Source organism: Cimex lectularius, unplaced genomic scaffold (assembly GCF_000648675.2).
Source record: "Cimex lectularius strain Harlan isolate CLEC.00 unplaced genomic scaffold, Clec_2.1 scaffold14, whole genome shotgun sequence".
Taxonomy (NCBI): domain Eukaryota; kingdom Metazoa; phylum Arthropoda; class Insecta; order Hemiptera; family Cimicidae; genus Cimex; species Cimex lectularius.
Genome location: NW_019392637.1, coordinates 2,300,646 through 2,325,221, shown reverse-complemented (window position 1 = coordinate 2,325,221; position 24,576 = coordinate 2,300,646). Strand labels below are relative to the sequence as shown.

Sequence of the window (24,576 nt, the reverse complement as noted above, 5' to 3'; positions counted from 1 at the left end):
TCCCGTCACTCGGAGCTATTATGAATTTTTTCTCCTGATAACTGACCCTTTATAAACTGTGATACATGGTTTGATTACGTCCTACAAAATCAGGTCCATATAATCAAAGCGTTTCTGAATTCTAGGCTCCTGTCACTCAGAGCTCCTGTAAATTTTCCCCCTGATAACTGACCCACTACAAACTGTAAATATATGGTTTGATTAACTTCTCCAAAATCAGGTCTATGTATTATTACAAGCATTTGTAAATACTAAACTCTTGTAATTTTTTTCCTCTGCAAACTGTAAATATATGGTTTTATTAGCTCCTCGAAAATCATGCTCATGTATTAAACGCTCTCGAATTCTAGGTTCCTGTTACGCTGAGCTTTTGTAGCTTTTTTCCCCTGATAACTGATCCCCTACAAACTGTAAATATATGGTTTTATTACCTTCTCGAAAAACATGCTCATGTATTAAAAGCTCTTGTGAATTCTAGGATCCTGTTCGTTGAGCTTTTGTGGCTTATATCTCCTGATAACTGACCCACTACAAACTGTAAATATACGGTTTGCTTAGCTTCTCCAAAATCAGGTCGATGTATTACAAGCTCTTGTAATTACTAAGCTCCTGTCACTACGTACTCCTGTAATTTTTTTCCTCTGCAAACTGTAAATATATGTGTGGTAATTAGTGACCGTTAATCGATAATTATTCAGAAATCGTGAGATGCGGTCTGGTGTGATGTAGGTTTTAGAAAAACATTTTCTTTATCGTGCCAACGTTTCGATCTTTAGTTAGGTCATCTTCAGGGCTGAAAGTGTTTGTCTTCTGTGAAATTGTGCCATTCTTGCGTGTCGTGTTGAGAGTGGTTTTATTAGCCCCTCGAAAATCATGCCCATGTATTAAAAGCTCTTGAGAATTCTAGGTTCCTGTCACGGTGAGCTTTAGTGGCTTTTTTCAGATAACTGAAGTCCTATACACTGAAAATAGCTCCTTAAAAAGCTGTGTTAATCCGATCTCCTGTGAATTTAAGCCTCCTTCCATTCCTCACTTATCTCGCTCTCTCAGAGGGCGTAATATACGAGCTCAGTGCACCAAATTTCACATGCGATGAAAATAAGAGCAGCCCCGAAAGGACAGAAGGCCAGATTATGAGAAGATTTAACTACACTCAAGATCGACAGTGCCCGGTGCCCAGGTGCATAGGTAATCTTTTCAAAGATTTTCAGTGTATGTCACTTATCATGAGATATAAATCGACAGGAGCTCAGAGTGACAGGAGTCCAGAATTCGTAAGGGCTCAGATCACATAAACACATATTTTTGAGGAGCTAATCTTTTCAAAGATTTTCAGTGTGTCACTTATCAGGAGATATAAATCGACAGGAGCTCAGAGTGACAGGAATCCAGAATTCGTAAGGGCTCAGATCACATGAACACGTATTTTGGAGGAGATAATCTTTGCAAAGATTTTCAGTATATGTCAGTTACCAGGAGACAAAAATCCACAGGAGCTTAGAGTGACGGAAGTTTAAATTCACAAAAGATTGGATTTCATAAACACCGATTTTGAAGGAGCTAGTCTTCTCGGAGATTTTCAATGCATGGGAGGCCAGTTAACAGGGGATTCAAATCCACAGGAGCTCAGAGCGACAGGAGTTTAGAATTCACAAGGTCCCGGATTAACCGAAAACAAATGTTGAAGGAGCTAATCACCCACGGATTTTAAATAAATAGAGCTACGTTACCAGGAGTCAAAAATCCACAGGAGCGTATAGTGACAGGAGTTCAGAATTCGCAAGAGCTCATATCACATGAACACAGATTTTGAAAGATCTGCTCATACCACGGATTTTTTTTTATGTATAGGAGCTCAGTTACCTAGAGACTAAACTCCATAAGAGCTTAGAATAATAGCTAATCACCCCACGGTTTTTCAGTAAATAAACACAATTAAAGGACCATGTCGTAGCAGTACTTAATTTTAACGAAGCCAAGAGTGAAAAAGATGGAGTCTCACAATCTCCAACTAACGCGAAGGAATGGTTCATGCTATTACAGTCGATCTTTGGTGTCTCTTGTTCTTGATCCTGTTTACACCGACCTGTTGCACTCACATCGGGATCCCTTTGAATAATTCAAACCGAACCGATTTCCCACTGCTTTCCCGACCCGGATTGGATATTTATGTCCCAAAGGGATTCAGTTCGCGACACGACGAGATTGTACGGACCCTCCATGGGGATTTTTCCTCCTTTTCGACGCGGGCCCTTTTGTAAGATAATGGGCAACCGGATCCGCCCTTCCCGAGTTTCTACTTATCCAGGCGAACGTACCAATCTCGACAAATGGCCTTTCATTGAATTTCCAGGTGGAAAGCCGGTGGACAAAAGGAGCCGGCATCGTGACAGGGGCTTATTCCATTTTGTTAGCCGGGGTCGCGGGGTATTAACCCACTGCGGGATAGAATTTTGTCCAGGGGGATGAAAGGTTCGATCCCCTTTTAAGAAAGGGTTGATTCCGGTGGCAGTGTAGGGAATTTTCCCCTTGGGGCTTTATTAATTAAATTATTAATTATTATTTAAAAAAAAATATTATTTTTATTATCTGACTTGGGATTAGGGTGATCTAGTAAATTTTTTTCGAGGAAATTTTACAAGGGGTAGAAATTGGCACAAAGGGTTTATTTTCGTATTGTTAAATGGAAGGATAATGGGATTATTGCGTCATCGGGGGCGGTGCGAGGCGGACCCACGAGGAGAGACGTGAAGCCAAGAAAATGATCGATTTTTTATTTATATTTTATATTGGAACGAAGGAAAAAAAAAGGCCGATTTCTTTCCGTCGGAATCAAGAATACAAAAAAAAGCCGCCGCTCCCGGGGGCCTGGCCCATTTCATATCCGTTTATCCGCAACCCGAGGGTGGACGGCCGGCAGCAATTTCATCCGCTTTGATCCGACCCCGGAGATTGCCGTCCTGGCCGAATCCTTTCTCAATTAATCCTTTACATCGATAGCCCCGGGGGACGGGGGCGGCGGGTCGGACAGTCGGAGGCGAGGAAATTGCAGCACCCCATACGAAAAGTGTTGGGCTAAAAAAAAAAGTCAACCTCTGAAAGCATTCCCAAATTGCATTTACATAGATAATCCGCGGATTATGAGTCGATGATCTGCTACCCAGAGTTAAAGGGGGGCGGATAACAAATTTACCCTCCCTGATTAGGCGGGATCCTCGCCTTATTGGCATATAGGTCATATAGATTGGATATCCCCCGCTCCCCTTTTGCCGTCTCCGAAATACCGCACGCTTTCGTTTAAAATATTGATCTTGGCTTATGGCCCGGGGAGCGTTTTCACGAGGGGAAAGTTCGCATTGGGGTACACGGCGAGACTGGTCGGACCCGAACCGACAATGAAACCATCAAACCCCACGTGCTTACGGATCGTCTGCAAAAACAGGCATGTTTAAAGCGGCTTAATTTGGTTTTAGGATCAAGAAAGTGTGTTTTTAATTGGATTAGCAACAGATTAAGATGTAAATCTTTGGATTGATTGGAGGTGTACTGGCTCAGATGGATTAGTACTGGATTGTGCTTATTGCCTTGAGATTATTGTCAGTTGGCTGGATTTGGTTTGAAAACGAATTAGCTCGAATGGATTGGGTTATGCTTATAGGTTTGTATGTTCTTAGTTGAGTGTATTCGGAATGGTGGTGAACTGGCACAGATGGATAAGATTAGATTAAAGTATGAAATATGAAAATGTTATCAGTTGATTGTATTGGGTTTGGTAGTGAACTGGTTCAGATGGATTTGGATTAGTAAGATTTGAACTATAAGAATGTTATCCGCGCATTGAATTAGGTTTGGAGGTGAACGCGCTAAGATGGATTAGTTTTAGATTATTCTTTTTGCCTTGAGATTGTTGTCAGTTGATTGAATTAAGTTTGGAGGTGAACTCGCTCAGATGGATTAGGAATAGACTATTTATTTTTCGTATTATAAGACGTGACCTAATTAAGATGGATTAAGATTAGGTTAACTCGCTGGATTATATGTCGATAGAACGTCAAATCAAAAGGTTCAAATCATCGGGATTGACGTATTTTAGATTAGTGGATTAGTTGTTTTGCTTCCCCGAGTGACACTGGTGTGCCGTCCTGAGTTTGCGGGCTTCGTCGAGAGCCCAATCCATTACGGAATTACAGAGACCTTCCGTGGTCGGGGGAGGAGAGAGGGTCTACACTAAAAGCGGATTAGCGCTTTGGATAAATCCGCCGGATTAGATTATAACGCAGAAGGATTGGGAGTATGACTGTCGATGAGACGGAAGAGGGGAAGCACGGTGAAAATCAAGTCAAAGAGAAAAAGATGAAGGATTGAGATTAAGGTTTAATCGCTTGCGAGCTTAGAGATTAGATTGAGGGGGAACACAATTAAATTGATAGTGGATGAACTGATGAAGAGGATTGGTAGATTTGGAATAGTGTATTTTGAGGTGACCTGGCAATTTTTGGATTATCACAATCGCGATAAAAGATGATATAGTTATAATCTAGTATTACATCTTTTGACAGTAAAGATAGACGAGATTATTGCTACTCTATGTATGGATTAACGATGTCATGTTACTCTCTGGTATGGCTTATAAAAGATTATAGAGTTATACTTTGGTATAACAACTTTTGTCAGTAAAGATAGACGAGATTATCGCTAATCTATGTATGGATTAATGTTTTCATGTTAATCTCTGGTATGGCTTATAAAAGAATATAGGGTTATACCAAAGTATAACAGCTTTTGTCAGTAAAGATAGACGAGATTATCGCTAATCTATGTATGGATTAACGTTGTCATGTTAATCTCTGGTATGGCTTATAAAAGATTATGGGAATATACTTTGGTATAACAACTTTTGTCAGTAAAGATAGACGAGATTATCGCTAATCTATGTACGGATTAATGTTGTCATGTTAATCTCTGGTATGGCTTATAAAATATTATGGGGATATACTTTGGTATAACAACTTTTGTAAGTAAAGATAGACGAGATTATCGCTAATCGATGTATGGATTAAGGTTTTCGTGTTAATCTCTGGTATGCCTATAAAAGGTTGTAGAATTATACTTTGGTATAACAGCTTTTGACCGTAAAAATAGGCGAAATTATCGCTAATCTATGTATAGATTACCGTTGTCATGTTGGTATAGCTTATAACATACTTTGGTATAACAGCTTTTGTCAGTAAAGATAGACGAGATTATCGCTAATCTATGTATGGATTAACGTTGTCCTGTTAATCTCTGGTATGGCTTATAAAAGATTATGGGGATATACTTTGGTATAACAACTTTTGTCAGTAAAGATATACGAGATTATCGCTAATATATGTATGGATTAACGTTTTCATGTTAATCTCTCGTATGGCTATAAAAGGTTGTAGATTTATACTTTGGTATAACAGTTTTTGTCCGTAAAGATAGACGAGATTATCGCAAATATATGGGTTGATTAACATTTTCATGTTAATTTATGTTATGGCTATAAAAGATTGTAAAATTATATTTTAGTATAACAGCTATTGCCAGTAAAGATAGACGAGATTATCGCTAATCTATGTATGGATTACCGTTGTCATGTTAATCTCTGGTATATCTGATAAAAGATTATAGGGTTATATTTTGGTATAACAGCTTTCGTCTGTAAATATAGACGAAATTATCGCAAATATATGGGTTGATTAACGTTTTCATGTTAATCTCTGGTATGGGTTATAAAAGATTATAGGATTATACTTTGGTATAAGAGCTGTAGTCAGTAAAGATAGACGAGATTATCGCTAATCTATGGATGAATTAACGTTGTTATGTTAATCTATGGATGGATTAACGTTGTTCTGTTAATCTATGGATGGATTAACGTTGTTATGTTAATCTCTGGTATGGCTTATAAAAGATTATAGGGTTATACTTTGGTGTAAGAGCTGTAATCAGTAAAGATAGACGAGATTATCGCTACTCTATGTATGGATTACCGTTGTCATGTTAATCTCTGGTATAGCTTATAAAAGAATATAGGATTATATTTTGTTATAACAACTTTTGTTTGTAAAGATCGGCGAGATTATCGCTAATCCATGGATGGATTAACGTTTTTATGTTAATCTTTGGTATAGCTTATAAAAGATTATAGGGTTATACTTTGGTATATGAGCTGTAGTCAGTAAAGATAGACGAAAATCTATGGAGGGGTCGGTAGTTGATTGAGTGGGATTAGGGCGAATGGGAAAATGAGAAAGTGGTGGTGTTTATTTTTATAACCTGCGGTAGGAAGGGGTGGAATAAAACTCCGGAGGATCAGCGTTAAAGGGATGATACTTATGTGCCGACCAAAGATGATGGAGGGTTTTAGGGGCGAATTCGATCTTCGTCGGCTACCGTGATCACCCCCCCCCCCACGACTAAGGTAAAAAAATAAATTATCTTTTGTCGAAAAAGGGTACGGCCTTGCCCTCTTGATGCATTGATCACTGGAGCGTCTAACTGGTCACCAGGGTAACCGATACCCCGCTCAGCCCTATATCCCAGAGGGGGTGGAAAATTTATTTTATTATTGGGGACTAAGATTTCACTCGTTTACATCGTAATTATCACACACTACAAGAAAAACGCCAAGAATTGCAATCTAAAAATCGGTTTTTATATGGAACCTTCTGAAAATTACCTACTTGTTAATAACTTTGATCCTTAAAAAACAAAATGATTTCTTGGAAAAAGTCACGAAATCTGTCACCATTTCTGCAAATTACTTGATATTTGGGTTCTTTCTTGAAAAAATACAAAGATTTTTTGGATGACAGTGACCAAATATGTGAGAATTTCTCCGAAATTAACAAGAATCAGTCAGATTAAAAGAAAAAACTCAAGAATTCCGTGATTCGAGGATCTTTTTTATGAACCCTTCTCCCCAAATACTTGGTTTTTTCAACAGAAAGATTTCCGCAAAAAAGCCACCAAATCTTACAGAATTTCTTATAAATTAGGTGTCATTTTTTATTAACCTTCTGCATATTAGTTAATATTTGGCTACTTAATAAACAAAAACTCAAAAATTGTTTCGATAAAAGTTACCAAATCTGTGAAAATTTCTCCGAAATTAACAAGAATCAGTCAGATTAAAAGAAAAAACCCAAGAATTCCATAATACGAGGATCCTTTTTTTATGAACCCTTCTGCAAATTACTTGGTTTTTAACAGAACGATTTCCGGGTAAAAGTCACCACATCTTACAGAATTTCTTAGAAACTATGCTACAAAGCTCCTTTTTATGAACCCTTCTGCAAATTAGTTGATATTTGGGTTCTTTCTTAAAAAACACAATGATTGTTTGGATAAAAGTCACCAAATCTGTCAGAAATCTCCAAAATTAGTAAGAATCCGCCTGATTAAATGAAAAAATCCAAGAATTCCATGCTACAAAGATCCTTTTTATGAACCTTTCTGCAAATTACTTGTTTTTTGTTTTTGTTTCTAACAGAAAGATTTCTGGGAAAAAGGCACTAAATCTAACAGATTTTTTAGAAATTAAGTATCCGTTATACCATGCTGCAGAGCTCCTTTTTATGAACCCTTCTGCAAATTAGTTGATATTTGGGTTCTTTCTTAGAAAAACACAACGATTTTTTGGATAAAAGTCACCGAATCTGTCAGAATTTCTCCGAAATTAACAAGAAGCCATCAGATTTAAAGAAGAAAAACCAAACAATTCATAAACCTGCTGCAAATTATTTTTTTTAACAGACCGATTTCCAGGAAAAGTCACTAGATCTGTCAGAATTTCTTAGAAATAAAGTATCCGTCCGTAACCTTTTGCAATTTACTTGGTACTTGATTTGTTAAAAAAAACATAAAGCTTTTTTGAAAAAAGTCTACCAATCTGTAAGAATTTCCCAGAAATTAACAAATACAATAGCTATCGTATAAAAAGAGAAAACCAAATAAACCCATGTTTAAAAAAAACTAAAAACTCCTTTTTTATGAAACCTTTTGAAAATTACTTGATATTTGGTTCTTTCTTCAACAACACAAAGATTTCCTGCAAAAAGTGGCGCAATCTGTGTCAATTTCCCTGAAATTAATAAATATCTGCATTTTGCAAGAAAAAAAACCTAAGAATCCCCACTACCAGAAGCTAGATTTTAAAGAAAACCTCTCAAAATTATTTGATAATTGGTTTCATTCCTAAATAGCACCACGATTTCCTGGAAAACAAGTGACCCAATCTGTCAGAATTTCCCAGAAATTGATTAGAATCTGTCATATTACGAGATAAAACCTTAGAAATTCTGTCAAAAAGCTGTTTTAACGAATCCTCTGGAAAGAAGAAAAATAATGTTAATATGAAGAATAATAATAATAAAGAATGTTTAAAAAAAATACCTTTATAAAGGTTTATCCAACTTAACAATTCCGTGCAAAATGGAATAAAGGTCAAAAACGAAAAAAATTGCTGGATTCAATTGTAACTTATACCGTTGTATTTCAAATAAGAGCTTGAGTCAAAAAAAGAAGGTAGAAGAAGAAAAAGAGAAGGAGAAGGTGTTTGATCTCGTTATTTTATCTTTTATTCCTTAACCCCTAGGAGCAGAGGTACCAATTTGGTCGCAAGGAGCCAGTTAGCTAACGAGATGCCAAAGGGACGAAAGGTGTGAAAAAGGGTTTATTATATTTCACACCTTTATGGGATATTATTATTTTTTTAAGTGCCCCTAAATGGTTATTTTTTGTTGTTGTGTATGTGTTTTCATCATAACCTAGAATCAGCAAGATTTATCATTTTTCAGGGGAAAGGGGATGCCGGCATGGAGTCGCCCAGCGTCGGGAGGAGGCAGTGGAAGAAAAGGCTGAGCCTCAAAGTGACGAGGAAACCGACACTAGACGAGGTAAGGAAAAAAAAATTTCCCTATTGTATGCGGGCTGTCGTGTACCGACCGAGGAACATGGTCGAGACACTGCGGGCCGCACCTGTTAGAGAATCACCTAGTTTTGTGATTTTTCAAACACGACTCGACCTATTTTTCAAAAGGGGAAAAGGTTCGAGACGCCGGAAGTGCGCCGGAGGCGCGTACGAGACATGAAGATTCAAGGTCACATCCAAAAAACCGAAACCCACTCGCAATATCGCGATTCAAAAACGGCTGTAAATTTATAGAAACGTTTCCTACGATTTCCACTCAAAAACAGCTGGTTTGAACGACCCGAAGTAGGAAAGCACTATTGCCAAATATTTGGCCCATTCAAGGTCATATCATTTACTATCAAACCGATTCATCTTTTTCAAAATTTGTACTGTGTCAAACTTATAAAATAATTTCCTATCCGAAACACAAAAATACAATGCATTTTAAGCTGGGATCAAGAGAGAAATCAAATCCCATCAACTATAAGTAACTCTTAAAACTCGATTAAACTTACAGGATAAACATTCGGATTTTTTGTCGTACCAAAGTATTCTAGCTTTTTCCGAGAATGCACACTTTTATGCTTAATTCAGATCGTACATCTCTTGACCAATCTACATGCTGACATGTGTATAATTTTGGAAATATTTATACGAACTTGAATGGGCTTATGCTTTGGAAAATAACGTTCCCACTTACAGGACTTCAAATTTAATAAAATAAGCTTACTTCACATAGAAAATCCTAATACCAATCTACAACGTACCATACGTTTTCAATCAAACAAGTCGTTTGGGAAATATTGAAATGAACTCAAATTGGCCAAATCTTTGGCTACTTTACTTATAACTTACAGGACTTCAAACATAATAAATTAAGCTTAGTTCAAACAGGAAATTCTGTTACGAATGTACACTCTAACATACGTTTTCAATCAAACGAGTTATTTGGGAAATACTGATATGACCTTAAATGGGCCAAACCTTTGGCTATTTTATTTACAACTTAACGAACTTTAAACTTAACAGGTGATGCTTAACTCAGATAGTAAATCTCGATACGAATCTGCATATTAATGTAAATATTGTCATCCAACAATTAATTTTGGAAATATTGATATGACCTCAAATGGGCCAAATCTTTGGCAACTTTACTTACAACTTAAAGGACTTGAAAGTTAACAAATTATACTTGATCCAGGGAGGAAATATCGATACAAATATGTAAACTAACATGCCTTTACAGAAAGTACTTTTGGGAATAATGATATGACCATAAGTTTGTTAAATCTTCTGGGGATGAGTTGACAGTTGGAAAACCTTCAAAACGCGTCGATTTCGGAGCAGGAGTCAGGTAATCCAAAGTTTTCGTATTTGATCATCCTCGGCCGGGATTCCTTCTGGTAAACAATCGGCCGATCTCCCCGTCCGCGGTGGGCCAAAGAACGCGAGTATCGATTGTGAGGAATTATGCGGGGCCCCTTCCTCTATGCAGGATTTCGTACGTTCGTGAGGGCCCCGGTCCCTTCCTGCCCGACCGCAATGCGGCTTCGAGGAGCAGAAATGGACGAATTCCGATCAAACAAACCTAATACGAGGAAACAAAATGAAACGAAATTTTAAGTTCAAATCCTGGTTTTTTAAGTTCCGGGGGGGGGGAAACTGGCCAAAATGAATCAATTGCTTTTGTCACAGAATTTCATCTCCTGTATCAACCCATTATCAAGGCACAGATATACTCCAATGCAGACTGAAACCAAGTTAATTTAAAGCTACCCGAAGTTGGTTGAACGTCCATATCATTTATTCAAAAAGCACGTTGACTGCTTTAAGGAAAATTCAATTGAAGATTTATACAACGGTTTACTACCTTTTCGAAAAGAAACTTGTTCATTTTTAATTTCCGCTGGCTAAAAATACAGTTACCAAAAATTTGGCCCATTTAATGTCATATCATAACATACACATATTAATGTCGGTTTAAAATTATGTGTATAAATGAATATATCTATGGATATTTCTTATCTGAATTAAACAAAATTTGTTAAGTTGGAAGTCCTCTAAGTAGTAAATTAAGTTGCCAACTATTTGGCCAATTTAAGGTCGTATCATTATATCCGCACATTAATGTCGGTTGAAAGTTAAGTGTATAAATGAATATATCTATGGAGATTTCCTATCTGAGTTAAGCATAATTTGTTAAGTTGGAAGTCCTTTAAGGAGTAAATTAAGGTGCCAAATATTTGGCCAATTTAAGGTCATATCATTATATACACACATTGATGTCGGTTGAAAGTTAGGTGTATAAATGAATATATCTATGGAGATTTCCTATCTGAATTAAACATAATTTGTTAAGTTGGAAGTCCTTTAAGTAGTAAATTAAGGTGCCTAATATTTGGCCAACTTAAGCTCATATCATTATATCCACACATTAATGTCGGTTGAAAATTACGAGTATCAATGAATATATCTATGGAGATTTCTTATCTGAATTAAACATAATTTGTTAAGTTGGAAGTCCTTTATGTTTTAAATTAAGTTGCCAAATGTTTGGGCCATTTAAGGTCGTATCAATATTTCCCAATTTACTAGTTGGTGAGAAAAGGCATTTAGTTATAGATTTAATAGATTAAGAATTCATGGTTTCATATCTAAATTACTCATCTTAGGTTAAGTTTGAGGTCCTGTAAACTGTAAATAAAGTTGACAAGATTTAGCCCATTTGAGGTCATATCATTATTTCCCAAATGTCTTGTTTGATTGAGAACCTATTTTACATTGTAGATTGGTATCAGGATTTTCTATCTGTATTAATTTTGGTGTCCTGCCAGCTCCAAACATTGTTGTAAAAACTTTGTCCCATTTGAGGTCATATCAACTATATCCAAAAGTACTTGCTGGTTTAATAGTCCATGTTTAGTATACAGATTTGTATCTCGATTTCTTATGTGAATTAAACGACATACGTTAAGTTTGATGTCCTGCCATGGTCAAATAATGCTGCCAAAGATTTGACCAATTCAAGGTCATATCAATTTTTCCCAAATTGTTGGTCGGCTTGGAAATATTCGTTGTATAGTAGATAGAGTTAAGGTTAAGTTAGTTAAGTCTTAGGCAGAAGAAAAGGCCACGAATTCAATTGTGCTAAACTTCTCTACTAATGTTGGACTAACTGTAATCAGATTCCGGTAGTCACGTAAAGAGATAAAATTGGATTAATGGACTTTCATCCCTTGGGTGATTATCGACCTAAAATTTTGTTTCAATTTTCTATAAAAGAAGAAAGAGAAAAAATCGATCCAAGCGGGGTGGATTTTGTCCTAGGTCGACACGGCTTAGGGGTCATGGTAAGCCGAAACCGCCCCCGCTTCCTTCATGTATAAACCATGAGGTTTACAACCCCCTCTCTGAGGAACATGCCGGCCAATAACAACGAACAACCCTTGTACTCCCGTCATCCCTCCGGATTAATGACCTAAATGGAGAAAATCCAAAGTTAACCCTTTCTAACAAAAGCTTGAATATTTCTCGTTTTATTTTCTAAACTATTTATTTTTAAATATTTTACAGGACTTGTCTATCTTTTGCGTTTCAGATATTTAAACATAGCACGTCCTGCCCGGAGGGCCAAGGGGCGTCGAAACTGAGCGAGGTGGGTCGAAAAAAAATTGTTTTAATCTATCTTTCTATCCGCCTCTGCTTCTACCGCTGCTTCTCTTCGCTTTCATGTTTGTTGTGTACTTTTTTAAATTTATCTTTTAGTTAAATGACGGCCGTATCGAAAGGAGGAAGAGCACGCCGGAAAGGGCGAGACGCGACGACAACCCGTGTCAAACGTGAGAGCCTCGGGGAAATTGAAACAGTTCCAACGGAAAATTGGACGATAACAGCCGACAGTTCTGCAAAATATGATAATATCTGACAAACTACAATACGAAACTTAGCCTCAATAATCGGGGATTAAAACACACTCTAACATGTATGACATATAGTTAACATAAAAACTAACGGATAAAACTTTATGATACTTATTATTTATATTGCTTCAAATATTAAAAAACTACAGTCTAAAAATCAAAAATACAACATAAACCTGGAGTAAAGAAGAAGACATGGACTTAAGACTTGTACGAAAGATAGATTGCATTGAAACCACCCAATAGATTTTGCAAATATTTTCTGTATATGTTGTTTAAAGCGAGGTTAAGGAAAAGAAAATGTAAGTAAAAACTTTGACTTGAATTGCTTGATTTTTCAAGAACCATAAGCCATGCTTAAGAAAACTGGCATTATCTAAACGTATAAACCATACAAGCCAATTTCTTCGATATTCGAACTATTGCTTCCTTTCATAAGCACGAATTTATACGCCCAGTTTGATCAGTAAATATTAATCTGTCCATACGGTAACTGTATGCCATGTTTCATCAAACTGATTATATACATATTCCAATATTTGACCGGATTACTTTAATTTTTGAAGCTTCTTTTCATACGACAATTTGTATGCCGAGTTTGATAAGAAAATATTGATTTGTTCGTAAGGTAACTTGTTCGTAACTGTATGCCATGTTTGGTAAAACTGATTGTTTATATATGCCCAACATATTATCGGAATTTGTTGATTTTCAAACTGCAGCTTCTTTTCGTATGTGAGAATATGTCTGTTCAGTTTGATCGAAAAACATTGATTTGTTCATAAGATATCTATGTGCCATTTTTGGTCATACTGATTATGTACATACGCCCAACACCTTATAGGACTTCGTTGATTTTCAAACTGTAGGTTCTTTTCACACGTAAGTATGTACATGCCCAATTTGATCAGCAAATTTGATTCGTTATTAAGGTGATTATTTTTCATATGTTATTAAACTGATTATTGGTAAGTCTGTTTATAATCTCTTTCCGTTTTGACCGATTTTGTTTATGTTATAATTAATTGTAGTTTTTTAACATTAGAAGCTGGATGGGGTAGAAAGGTGGTTGTTTTATTGGGTTACCCTATTCTGTTTTTGTTTTTTTGAAATATGACATATGGATATCTGACGAAGGTGAAGTTGTATATTGTTCAAACTTGGCATTTATTCTCAGTTTGGCTTAATGTTGATACAGTTAGAAATTTATCAGAATCTGACGAGATTTTGTGGGTGTTTTAACTTTTTTTTTGCAATTTGATCACGTTGTTATATGGGGTTTAATGTGAGTTCTTTCTTGGTAAAATGTTTTCCCCTTGATAATGTGCAATTTGTTTAAATAATAATTGAAGCCAAGGGTTTGTAAAGGGGGGCGATAATATACGGCCCGCCCGGGGCGGATCTGTTCTTGATGGGGTAGACTATTTCCCATTAAACAGAGTGGGAAAAGCTCCACCTCGAAAAACGGCCCGTAATGAAAATGGTTTCGAGTTCAAAGGTGTTTTCTTGTCGTTACGATCTGTGATGAGAACCGAGGCGTATTTATGATTTTTGCATTTTGATTCCACCCACCGCTTATTTTGATTAGTTGTGAATTTTCCACCTGGGAGGGGGGTTGGAAATTGAAACAAACTCAGTCGTGCGCGACACCCCTTGTACTTTCATTACACGGCTGACACATTTATTAGGCCCGGGCGGTCGATCCCGAATAAACCTGCGTACCTACATATTCCCCGGCACACCTTGAAACAATTGAAATGTACAACCACGGCTTCATATTAGGACAAGAGAGAGAACCAGAAGGGGATAAAAATACCCTACGTGATCTGATTCGCCGAAGAGGACCCCTTCACCTACGTAATTTTGAAATATCACATTCTCTACAAGGATTTCGGCATTCGCGACACGGATCATTCGCTGTATTGTTCATTTGTTACGTCCACAAAAATTTTTCATTTTTCGACTATAATCAACCCGGCTGAGTTTATACGCCGAGATTGAAGGAAATGCCTACAGTATTTTCGACTAAACCTTATATCATTCGCTATTTCACTATAGACTCGATAACCTCTTAATACAAACAGATCTGAACACTGATTTTTAAACTGTAGCTCGGTGATAAATGAAACAAAAATTAGGCCAAATTTGATGAAAATCTACTATATAGTTTTCTACTTAGCCATATATCAAACAAAACAAAACTCATTATCCATATCTTCCTTTAACACACACTTCAAGATTAATTGTTGATTTTCAAACTGTAAATACTCCAAACATAACGCAGTGTAAATACAAAATATCAAACAATTTGATCGAATAGTTTTAAAGTTAACCATATGTCATATTGACTTTACTAGATTTCTTGGATGTTTGAACCATAGCTTCTTTATTTATGTAAGAATCTATGGGTCCAATTTGATAGATAAATATTAATTTGTTCATAAGATCGTGTTTGGCCAAATTGGTTATTCAAATTGGATCGGATTTCTTTGATTCATTCTGGAGCTTAATTACATACCTAGGATTGCTATGCAGAGATGTGATTAATACGGATTTCCTCAAAATTGAACTGAATATGTTTGTTAAAACTGGCTTGAAATATGACCAAAGCGATATTGGATTTCTTTGATTTTTAAACTATATCTTACATACATATGTGAGAATATATATGCCCGGTATAATCAGTGAATATTGATTCATTGTAAAATTGAATCATGTAATATATGATTAAACTGGTTATTTACATATGCCAAAGGCATTATAATATTTGTTGCGTTTTTACACAGTAGCTTCTTTTTTTATGTAAGAATTGATTTGCTCAGTATGATCGAGAAATATTACTTTGTTCAGAAGTTAACTATATGCCATGTTTGGTCATACTAATTATTGACATATACCATAACGTTATCGGATTTCTTTAATTTTCAAACAGTAGTTTCTTTCCATATAACAATCCATGTGCTCAGTTTGATCAATAAGCTTTGATTTGTTCATAAGGTAACTATATGCCATCTTTGGTCAAACTGATTATTGACATTTGACAATGAAATTATTTGGATTTCCTTAATTTTCAAACCGTAGCTCTTTTCGAGATGTTAGAATATATTTGCTGAGTTTGATTGAGAAATATTAATTTACTCGTAAGATAACTATATGCCATGTTTGGTCAGACTGATTATTGACATATGCCAAAACGATATCGGATTTCTTTAATTTTCAAACCGTAGCTTCTTTCCATAAGTAACAATCCATGTGCCCAGTTTGATCAATAAGCTTTGATTTGTTCGTAAGGTAACTATATGCCATATTTGGTCAAACTGATTATTGACATTTGACAATGAAATTATTTGGATTTCCTTAATTTTCAAACCGTAGCTCTTTTCGAAATGTTAGAATATATTTGCTGAGTTTGATTGAGAAATATTAATTTACTCGTAAGATAACTATATGTCATGTTTGGTCAGACTGATTATTGACATATGCCAAAACGATATCGGATTTCTTTAATTTTCAAACTGTAGCTTCTTTCCATAAGTAGCAATCCATGTGCCCAGTTTGATAGATAAGCACTGATTTGTTTATAAGTTAAATATTGTATATGCCATCTCTGGTCAAACTGATTATCGACATATGGCAATAGATTTATTGGATGTCCTTATTTTCTAACTGTAGTTCGACCGCGTCTAACTAGGGCCAACTGTAAATTTTAACCGTGAAGTATCAGCTCTTTTTGGCGATAACTATACGTCAAACCTTTTCGATAAGATTGTCTATATTTTCCTTCCGTTTTGGCCGATTTTGTTTATATTTGGTTTGTAGGTTTTTTTAATCTTTTCGAACCATTGTAGCCAGTTTGAAGAAGATGCGATGTTTAGTTTTTATGTTAATCATATGTCATATGGAGTGGATAGGAGTATTTTTTTGTTTTCTTCTATTTTTCGTTTAATTCATTTATGTGTTTAAGCGGAGTTTGAACTAAGCATGTGTATCTGTGTTTGGTAAGTCGATCTGTAATTGAGAGACTCGGCTTTTCACCCTTTACCTTTATTGAACGTCAAATAACATCTGTTGAGAGCAATTAAACACAAGTTTATTGTTTCCACCTTTGTGTTTTGTGTACCGTCTTTTCACCCGAAACGGCTGTTATCAACTTAGGTGCTTAATCAATTTTCAAAGCGCACCCCTGCCGCTTAATGAGTAGGATAAGTTTAAAGTAGGATGGGCACGACGTTTCCCCCCAATTACCGCCCGCTTGTTTGCGTCTGGTTAATTGACCGTTTCGAATGTATAGACGTTTGAAATTCGATATCCGAAACTCGAGGGTAATTAATTTCCCAGACGGGGTGCGGGTTGGGGTGTTTCCCCCTTTTTACCGAAAAGCCCTTTTTTCCAACCCGGGTAAGATTTCTCTAATTCTGTTAAGAGTTTGGAAAATCAGGCCGCTTCTTTTCTCGGACAAGGAGTGGAAAATTGCGCCCACCTGGGCCTTTCGGAGATTGAACCGACCTTAGTTACGTCTTGAGTCGGTGAACGGGTCGAAATCACGGGCAAACACCGTACGACATGAATAACCCACAAAGCACTGCTGAATATGGGAAACGCCGAGTGGTCAATTAAGACAGAATTGGCCGCATAATTGATAAACACAAACTATGTCATCACACGGATTCAACACCGGAAATGTTCCTTGCTTCAGATGCCCAAAGTAATCACCGTGAGGTATCGAACGATCAAAAGATCAATATTGACCTATTTGGGGAAGCTTTAATTGGGAAAGTTGAATTGACAAAAATACACCTTTGCTACAAGGAAAAATTGCCAAGAAAAGACATCCTCTAAGTATGACATATGGACAACATAAAAAATAAACATGTGTTTTTCTTCAAAACATACTACCCTGGTTCGGAAGCAATAAAAAAAACTACAAACCAAATACAAACAAAATCGGTCGAACCCGACAGAAAATATAGACAATTTTATACACAACGTATGACGTAGAGCTATCCACAAAATGAGTCGATACGTCCGGACCATAATTTACAGTTGGGCTCAGTACAATATGAGCAGACAACAGTTTAAATATTAAAGAAATCCGATCAAATATTGGGCATATGTCATTAACCAAATTGGCCAAACATGGCATATAATTAACATATTAAAAAATTAAAATATTTTCATCAATCTCAGTTCAAATATTCTTAAATATGAAAAAAAAGCAACAGTTTGAAAATCAAAGAAATCCGACAAGGTGTTGGGGATATGTCAGTAATCAGTTTGACCAAATATGGCATACAGTTATCTTATGAACAAATTAATAATTTTCTATCAAACTCAGCAAACATTTTCACGTATGTGGAAAGAAGCTACAGTTTGAAAATAAAAGCTATCTGATCAAGCTCCGTGATTATGTAAATAATCAGGCTAAACATACATGACATATATTAACTTCATAAGAAATCAGTATTTTTTGACCAAACTGGGCATGTGTAGTCTCAAATATGGCGAGAAACTGCAATGTGAAAACCACAGAAATCCGTTAACGTTTTGGCGTATGTCAATAATCAGTTTGACCAAACATGGCATATAGTTACCATATGAAAAATCAATACTTTTCGATCAAATTCAGCTTGTATGTTCTTATATGAAAAGAAGCTATAGTACAAAAATGTAAGAAATCCGATCAAATGTTGGGCTTATGGCAATAATCAGTTTGAACAAACGTGGCATATAGTTACATCCTGGTCATGCGGATGCTCCCATATGTAAAGGAGCTACAGTTGGAAAATCGATCGAATTGGCTTAGATGATTTTTATATAAAGAACCCGTTTTCTTAATCGTGACATACAGCCGACTATCATACTGACTTCATTTTGAATCCTATAATGATCAAAATATTGTAGATTTATTAAATCAATGATATGACATATGGTTAACTTTAAAACTATTCGATCAAATTATTTGATATTTTGTATTTACACTGTGTTATGTTTGGAGTAGTTACAGTTTGAAAATCAACAATTAATCTTGAAGTGTGTGTTAAAGAACGATATGGATAATGAGTTTTGTTTTGTTTGATATATGGTTAAGTCGAAAACTACATGGTAAACTTTGATCAAATTAGGCATTTGTTTTGTTTCATTCATTAACAAGCTACAGTTTAAAAATCAGGGCTCTGATCATTTGATATTAAGAAGTTCTTGGGTCTATGTATTGACGTAAATGATATACGTTTTAGTCGAAAAATACAAAAGGTACTGCCTTCAAACTCGGCATATAAACTCAGCTGGGGTTGATATGTGTTACAGTTAAAAATGGAAGATTTTACCGTAGATCTTTTCTCGTTTTGACATTTTCCTCATCGGACTGTTTCAGTATGCGTATTACGGGAAAAACCTCTTAAAGGATTTCACAGACGGTCTGATTTCCCATTCTAACCGGTCTCTTACAAGGGAATATTTCTGATCCGATCAGTACGAAAGCACACACAAAAAATAAATAAAAGGCAGATGTTTACCAATGAGCTTACAAGTCTGACATTAAATCCCTAAAGGGTTAAATCCTGGGCGAATCGTGAACATCGAAACCTTACAAATACAGGCGTAAGTATATAACGTTAAACGACCACGATGGATCAATATTAACTTATGTTTAGGATTAATAAAACATCATACATGAACTTACGTTACATAATTTGTCTTTCTTTGTGTTGACTTAGGGGGTGGAGATCGATCGTGGGGTTGTATTGCAATTTTAACGGGCCTAAACTTCCACCATTGGGATTTAATAATCAATGACTGTGGGGAGGGAGGTCAATTAGACGGTCATCATATCGGAATTAGCCGCGGGGGTTGAAAACCGGAGGATGGAATTTGCATGTTAATTGATCAACAGTTTCGAAGCCCTTTTGTTTATTAAAAACCGGTGATTGGTAAAAATCGGTCCTCCGGGCCGGATCTTTAATATACTTATTACCTTTAAAATAAAAAGTCATTTTTATTTTTATGCTTTATACCCAATGGCAGATTATGACTAATTAATCCATCCAACCCCTCTGTACCTTTTAGCAGGGAGGTTCAGATTGAACCTTAACACGGTTAACCCTCGGCCCTTTTCAAGGCGTCAGGGCGAATTTGGCTCTTAGGCCCGGAAATAAGCCCTCCGGACCTTTAAAGTGTCCGGTGGTTGGGCGGAAAAGATCTGAAGGGAAAAGGGACGATTGGGTCTTGTTTATTAATTTTCCCCTCGTGCCCTTCTACCCTCTCGCATTGAACCTGTCCCTTTCATCTCACATGGTCACCAGTTTAAATACAAATTAGGGTGAGGATGAACTAAAGAAATAATTAGAGGGAGAGTGGTGGTTTATTTTTCGACAGATCCATTATTCAAGGAGGTATTACAAGCGCCCACACGATGCCAGGGCTTAAACGAAACTTTCATAAAGCACGAAACTAAAAGTTCCGAAGTGAAAACGAACACCCAACAGAGAACAATACGGGTGGTAAAAGTTTACAGGTTCCATTCAAGCTCATCCGGAGCTTTGAAAACAAAATGAACATGTAATTGGTCGAGTTTCGAAGTTTATGTTTTAATTTTTTTAACAGGAGATAAGAGGAAAAGGTGAGACGTCAAGAAGATGCGCATCCCTCAGAGGAAGAGTAACGCCTCCTTCGAGCGCGACCCCGACCCCGACTGCCCCGCGCAAGACCAACTGGGAAGTCATCGAGCACTTCACCTCCCCGGGCCAGGGTCCCTGCCAGAGGCTCAGGTCTGCGAGTTTGATTGCGAGCCACAACGCCGACTCGATACTCGAGGAGGACGAGGACGCCGGGGCTCAGGATTCACTCCTGCTCGCTGACGAGTCAGGCGGCGCGCAGAGGGTCGTCCTGGCAGGAAGGACGAGGACGAAGTGGGCCAGGATACTCAGGAGGATGTTCGTGCCTCACAGGTTCAACAACGTGCAGGTGGGTCTTGTCTTTCATTTGATGTCGTTATCCTTAAAACAAACAGAGGTCATCTCTCCCTTCGAATCTATTAGATCTCGGTAAATAACGAACAAAATTTGTTGAAATTTGGTACAATCATTAATCTACGAGGAAGTAACATCTAATCAAAATGTGGTCCAAATTGGCCGAGTTTCACTTTCAGTAGCGTCTTCTAAAGATATGCGTGCAGTTACCTTAAATTGATTACTTTGCCAATACCACAGTAAAACAACAAGCAAATTTTTTCCAACTTGGTAGAATTACCAATGAGGACGTAATATGTAACCAAAATTTGGTTGAAATTGGTTGAGTTGTACTTTCAGGAAGTTGGTTTTTCTATAGGTATACGGTAGGTCACCACAAAATTACATTTTTCCTTGAATACCACCATTGAAAATTAACCAAATTTGTTCAAACTTGGCGTAATTATTCACTAATGAGGACGTTATATGTAACCAAAATTTGGTTAAGATTGGTCGACGTGTATATTCAGGAAGTTCGACTTTTTCCAAGGTAGACATGAGGTGATTTCAAAATGATGAATTTCCTTGAACAACACAATAAAAAAAACTGAACTTGTTCACACTTAGCATACTTATTCACGTATGAGGAACTAATACGTAACGAAAATTTTGCTGAAACGGATCGACTTAATTTTCCCTTGGGAACAATTATGAGGTGACCCCATCTGCCTGATGCCAGATACTACTTCCTTGAAAAAGGAATAAAAAACATTTTAGAAATTTATTAAAAATTTGCAGAATTATCCACCAATGAATATATAATGTGTAACTAAAAATTGGTTGAAATTGGTCGAGTTGCATATTCATTCATCTTGGGTGCCTTTTCGCAACATGTTTTTTTTAAATATCCATATAAAGAATTCAACAGAAATCAAGTCAGTAATTTACATTCTACAATTTACAAATTTACACTCGACCGCATCTCACGATTTCTAATTAATCAATAATGACACAATTTTTCATGAAAGTATAAAAAAAAATCATAAAAATTGATCTCGACAGAATCGAGGTTTGCCCATTTTGGCAGTTTTCGTTCAAGGGGGCCCCGTTAAAAATCGTACTTTCTCAAATATCTCGTTTACGGATTAATAGAATTTTATCCTAATCGGTACATTCGAGGTAAAGATATGTATGAATAAGTCATGAAAAGGACTTTAAAATTGGCCGAAAGGGTTAAGCCCCGGGGGCTTGATTTGTTTTGCCTCGGAGGGGCCACCCTGGGCATGGGCATAAACGCATTTTCTTCATTTTCTAGACCAATTTTGAATAAAAATTCATTACAACTCAGGACTTTGAGGCTTTGGTCCAATCTTCAAGACTTCTTTCTTGCTTGAAGAGTTTTATTGTACGTATTTTTTCTCTCCGAAGGAAACAAAGCGAAATGGAAGCGTACCGTGTAAATCGACAGAGAAATGTACAATTACGCCCCGGAGTTTATATGGAGCGAGTCGGCGTAGTGCTTCTGAAGGTGAATTAAATTCTCCCTTGAAGCAAAGCCCCATGTTCAAAGGGCGAAGTCTGTTTTCAAACCCCATCGAAAGAGGAGGGTGGCTTTTTCGAAAATTAGTACTACCGAGGAAGAAAAAGGAAAAATTATCGAATTTTGTATTTTTTATTTTTTTTTATTTGTTTGCCCTTCCGCAGTCGACCTTGCTCTTGAGCCGTCTGAGGCAACAGGTTGGGCCACGGACTCCGACCACCCATCGTGGATAAAAGAGGCGAAATTGGGTCACATCCCTCCCCCGGGGGATGGAGGACGGCTTTGGTAATAAATTGCCGCCACCCCCTCATGTAGTTTCCCCCTGCGAAAGTCCCCGGACTTTTTTCCTCGGATCTTGAATCGCCTCGGACTTTTATTGGCCTTGTAAAGTGCGCCCACTTTCCCGAGGGGGGACTTTGTCCAGACAGTGCCAACGGGCTGTAAATTGAGGGGTTTTTTTCTCTTTCAAACCCCACAAACGTTATTTCTCCAAAGGGAGCGACTTTAGATAGAGACCTAGTCGTCAAGGAAGGTGATTGAGGGAGGGGTGTTTTTTCAAGCCGGAGGGTGGGCCCATGAAAACAACCCATTTAAAAACGAAGCTCACTCCTGGCAAATAACCGTTTATCTTTGACCGTTCTGACCGTTTAAAAAATAAAAACCGATCCACTATCCCCGAGGGTCTCTTTTGTCTCTTTTAATTTTATTTTTAAAATATACATGCCAATTAAAAATACTGAATGGATCCGAGGATGTGAAAAAATAGATCAAGACGTCTATGATAAAAAATGACATTTGAATTCGTAATTCGACGACAGTGGAACGACAATAGGGAAGTACTGCTGGAAAGGGACAAAGGGCGTGACGTGGGTGAGGCCCTCGTTTGTTTAATAATTGAGTCGAGTTTCTCCTTATTTGACTGTGTTTTTTATTCCGTTCTCCGGGAAATAAGGCGGGTGAATCGATGGAAACGGCTCCCAGTTCGCTTGTGTCAAACTTAAAAATAAAGCCTTCCTGGACTTATTTATAATTTTTTAATACTTTAACTGTCGGAATTTGGTTAATTTTATGATAAATTATTGAAATCAATGAATCAATGAAATAATATGAAAGTGGGGTGTATATTGAATTGAGTCTTGACTTTTTCAGGGTGGCCCCTCCAAAGCTAAACAAATCAAACCCCCTGGGACCTAACCCTTTCGGCCAATTTTAAAATCGTTTTCAAAATTCATACACCTATATATTTTACTCTATTGTACAAATTTTGATTAAATTCTGTTGTCATGTTTCCGAGATTTTTAAGAAAGTACAATTTTGAACGGGGCCCCCTTGGAAGAAAACTGCCATTGACAACCCTTGGGCCCGACTAATTTCCGCTCAATTTTTAAAAATTTTCATGCTTTGATTATCCCATTGGTCAATTATTGTTAATAAGAACTGTTTTCAAACTTTTTCAACCATCCTTTTCCGAGTTTTATTGGTTATTTGGCTTTTCAACACTCCTCATTTTTAATCTAGTTTTTCCTCTTAATTCTCTCCATTAAATCTTGAACGAGTTTAAAAACACTTCGAGCAAATCTTTCTCCTGAGAGCTTTCACGGCGAGGTGTTACGCTTCAAAGCACTCATAACTTAAGCCCCTGCATAATCCATGTCGGAGGGGGTGGGGAAGGCTTTACCCCTCCAATTTTTTCCGGGTGAAACTTTCCGAGGGATAACTTTTTCAAGATTGACTCTCCGCTTGTGTACTTTTCGAGTGTGAATATAAAAAATAAATAAATATACTCACTTCCGATGGTGTGGGGTGTGGGAAAAATAGGGTTGAGAATATGCTGTTGATGGGGTTGGAGATCGAGTGGAATTCGGTGTCAGCGGTTGGAGTGCCCTTTGGAAATAAACCTACTTCAACACCTATTGAAAACAATCGACTTAAACCGGCTAATTGGCCATAGGAAGCATAATCCAAGTGGAGACAATTTCCAAAAATTGACCTAAAACTAATTGTAAGTTAGAGGTATTTGAATTTTCTTCCAAACCCCGTTCAAAATCGTCGGAAACACGTCAGCAGAATTTAATAAAAATCAATACAATTGGGTAATATATATGTATAAATAAATGCTGAGAAGGATTTTAAAATTGGCCAAAAGGGTTAAGTCATAAAGCGCTTGAATTTTTTGGCATTGGAAGGGCCACCCTAGAAAAGTGAAAACTCAATTTAATCGACATCCCA

The 24,576-nt window shown here is 36.9% G+C and overlaps 1 protein-coding gene across 5 annotated transcripts in view; it reads left to right on the top strand.

Moving 5' to 3' along the window:
• LOC106671898 (adenylate cyclase type 6) overlaps window positions 1–24,576 on the top strand; it is an 80,067-nt gene that overhangs the window by 15,254 nt on the left and 40,237 nt on the right. For 4 of the 5 annotated variants that reach the window (XM_014402866.2, XM_024227466.1, XM_024227454.1 and 1 more), the window contains exons 2-4: window positions 8,826–8,924; window positions 12,540–12,596; window positions 20,464–20,823. In XM_014402866.2, coding sequence (XP_014258352.1) covers window positions 8,844–8,924; window positions 12,540–12,596; window positions 20,464–20,823 — 498 coding nt within the window. In that variant the 5' untranslated portion in view covers window positions 8,826–8,843. The remainder of the gene's footprint in view (window positions 1–8,825; window positions 8,925–12,539; window positions 12,597–20,463; window positions 20,824–24,576) is intronic. The other variant, XM_024227470.1, reaches the window with a different exon arrangement.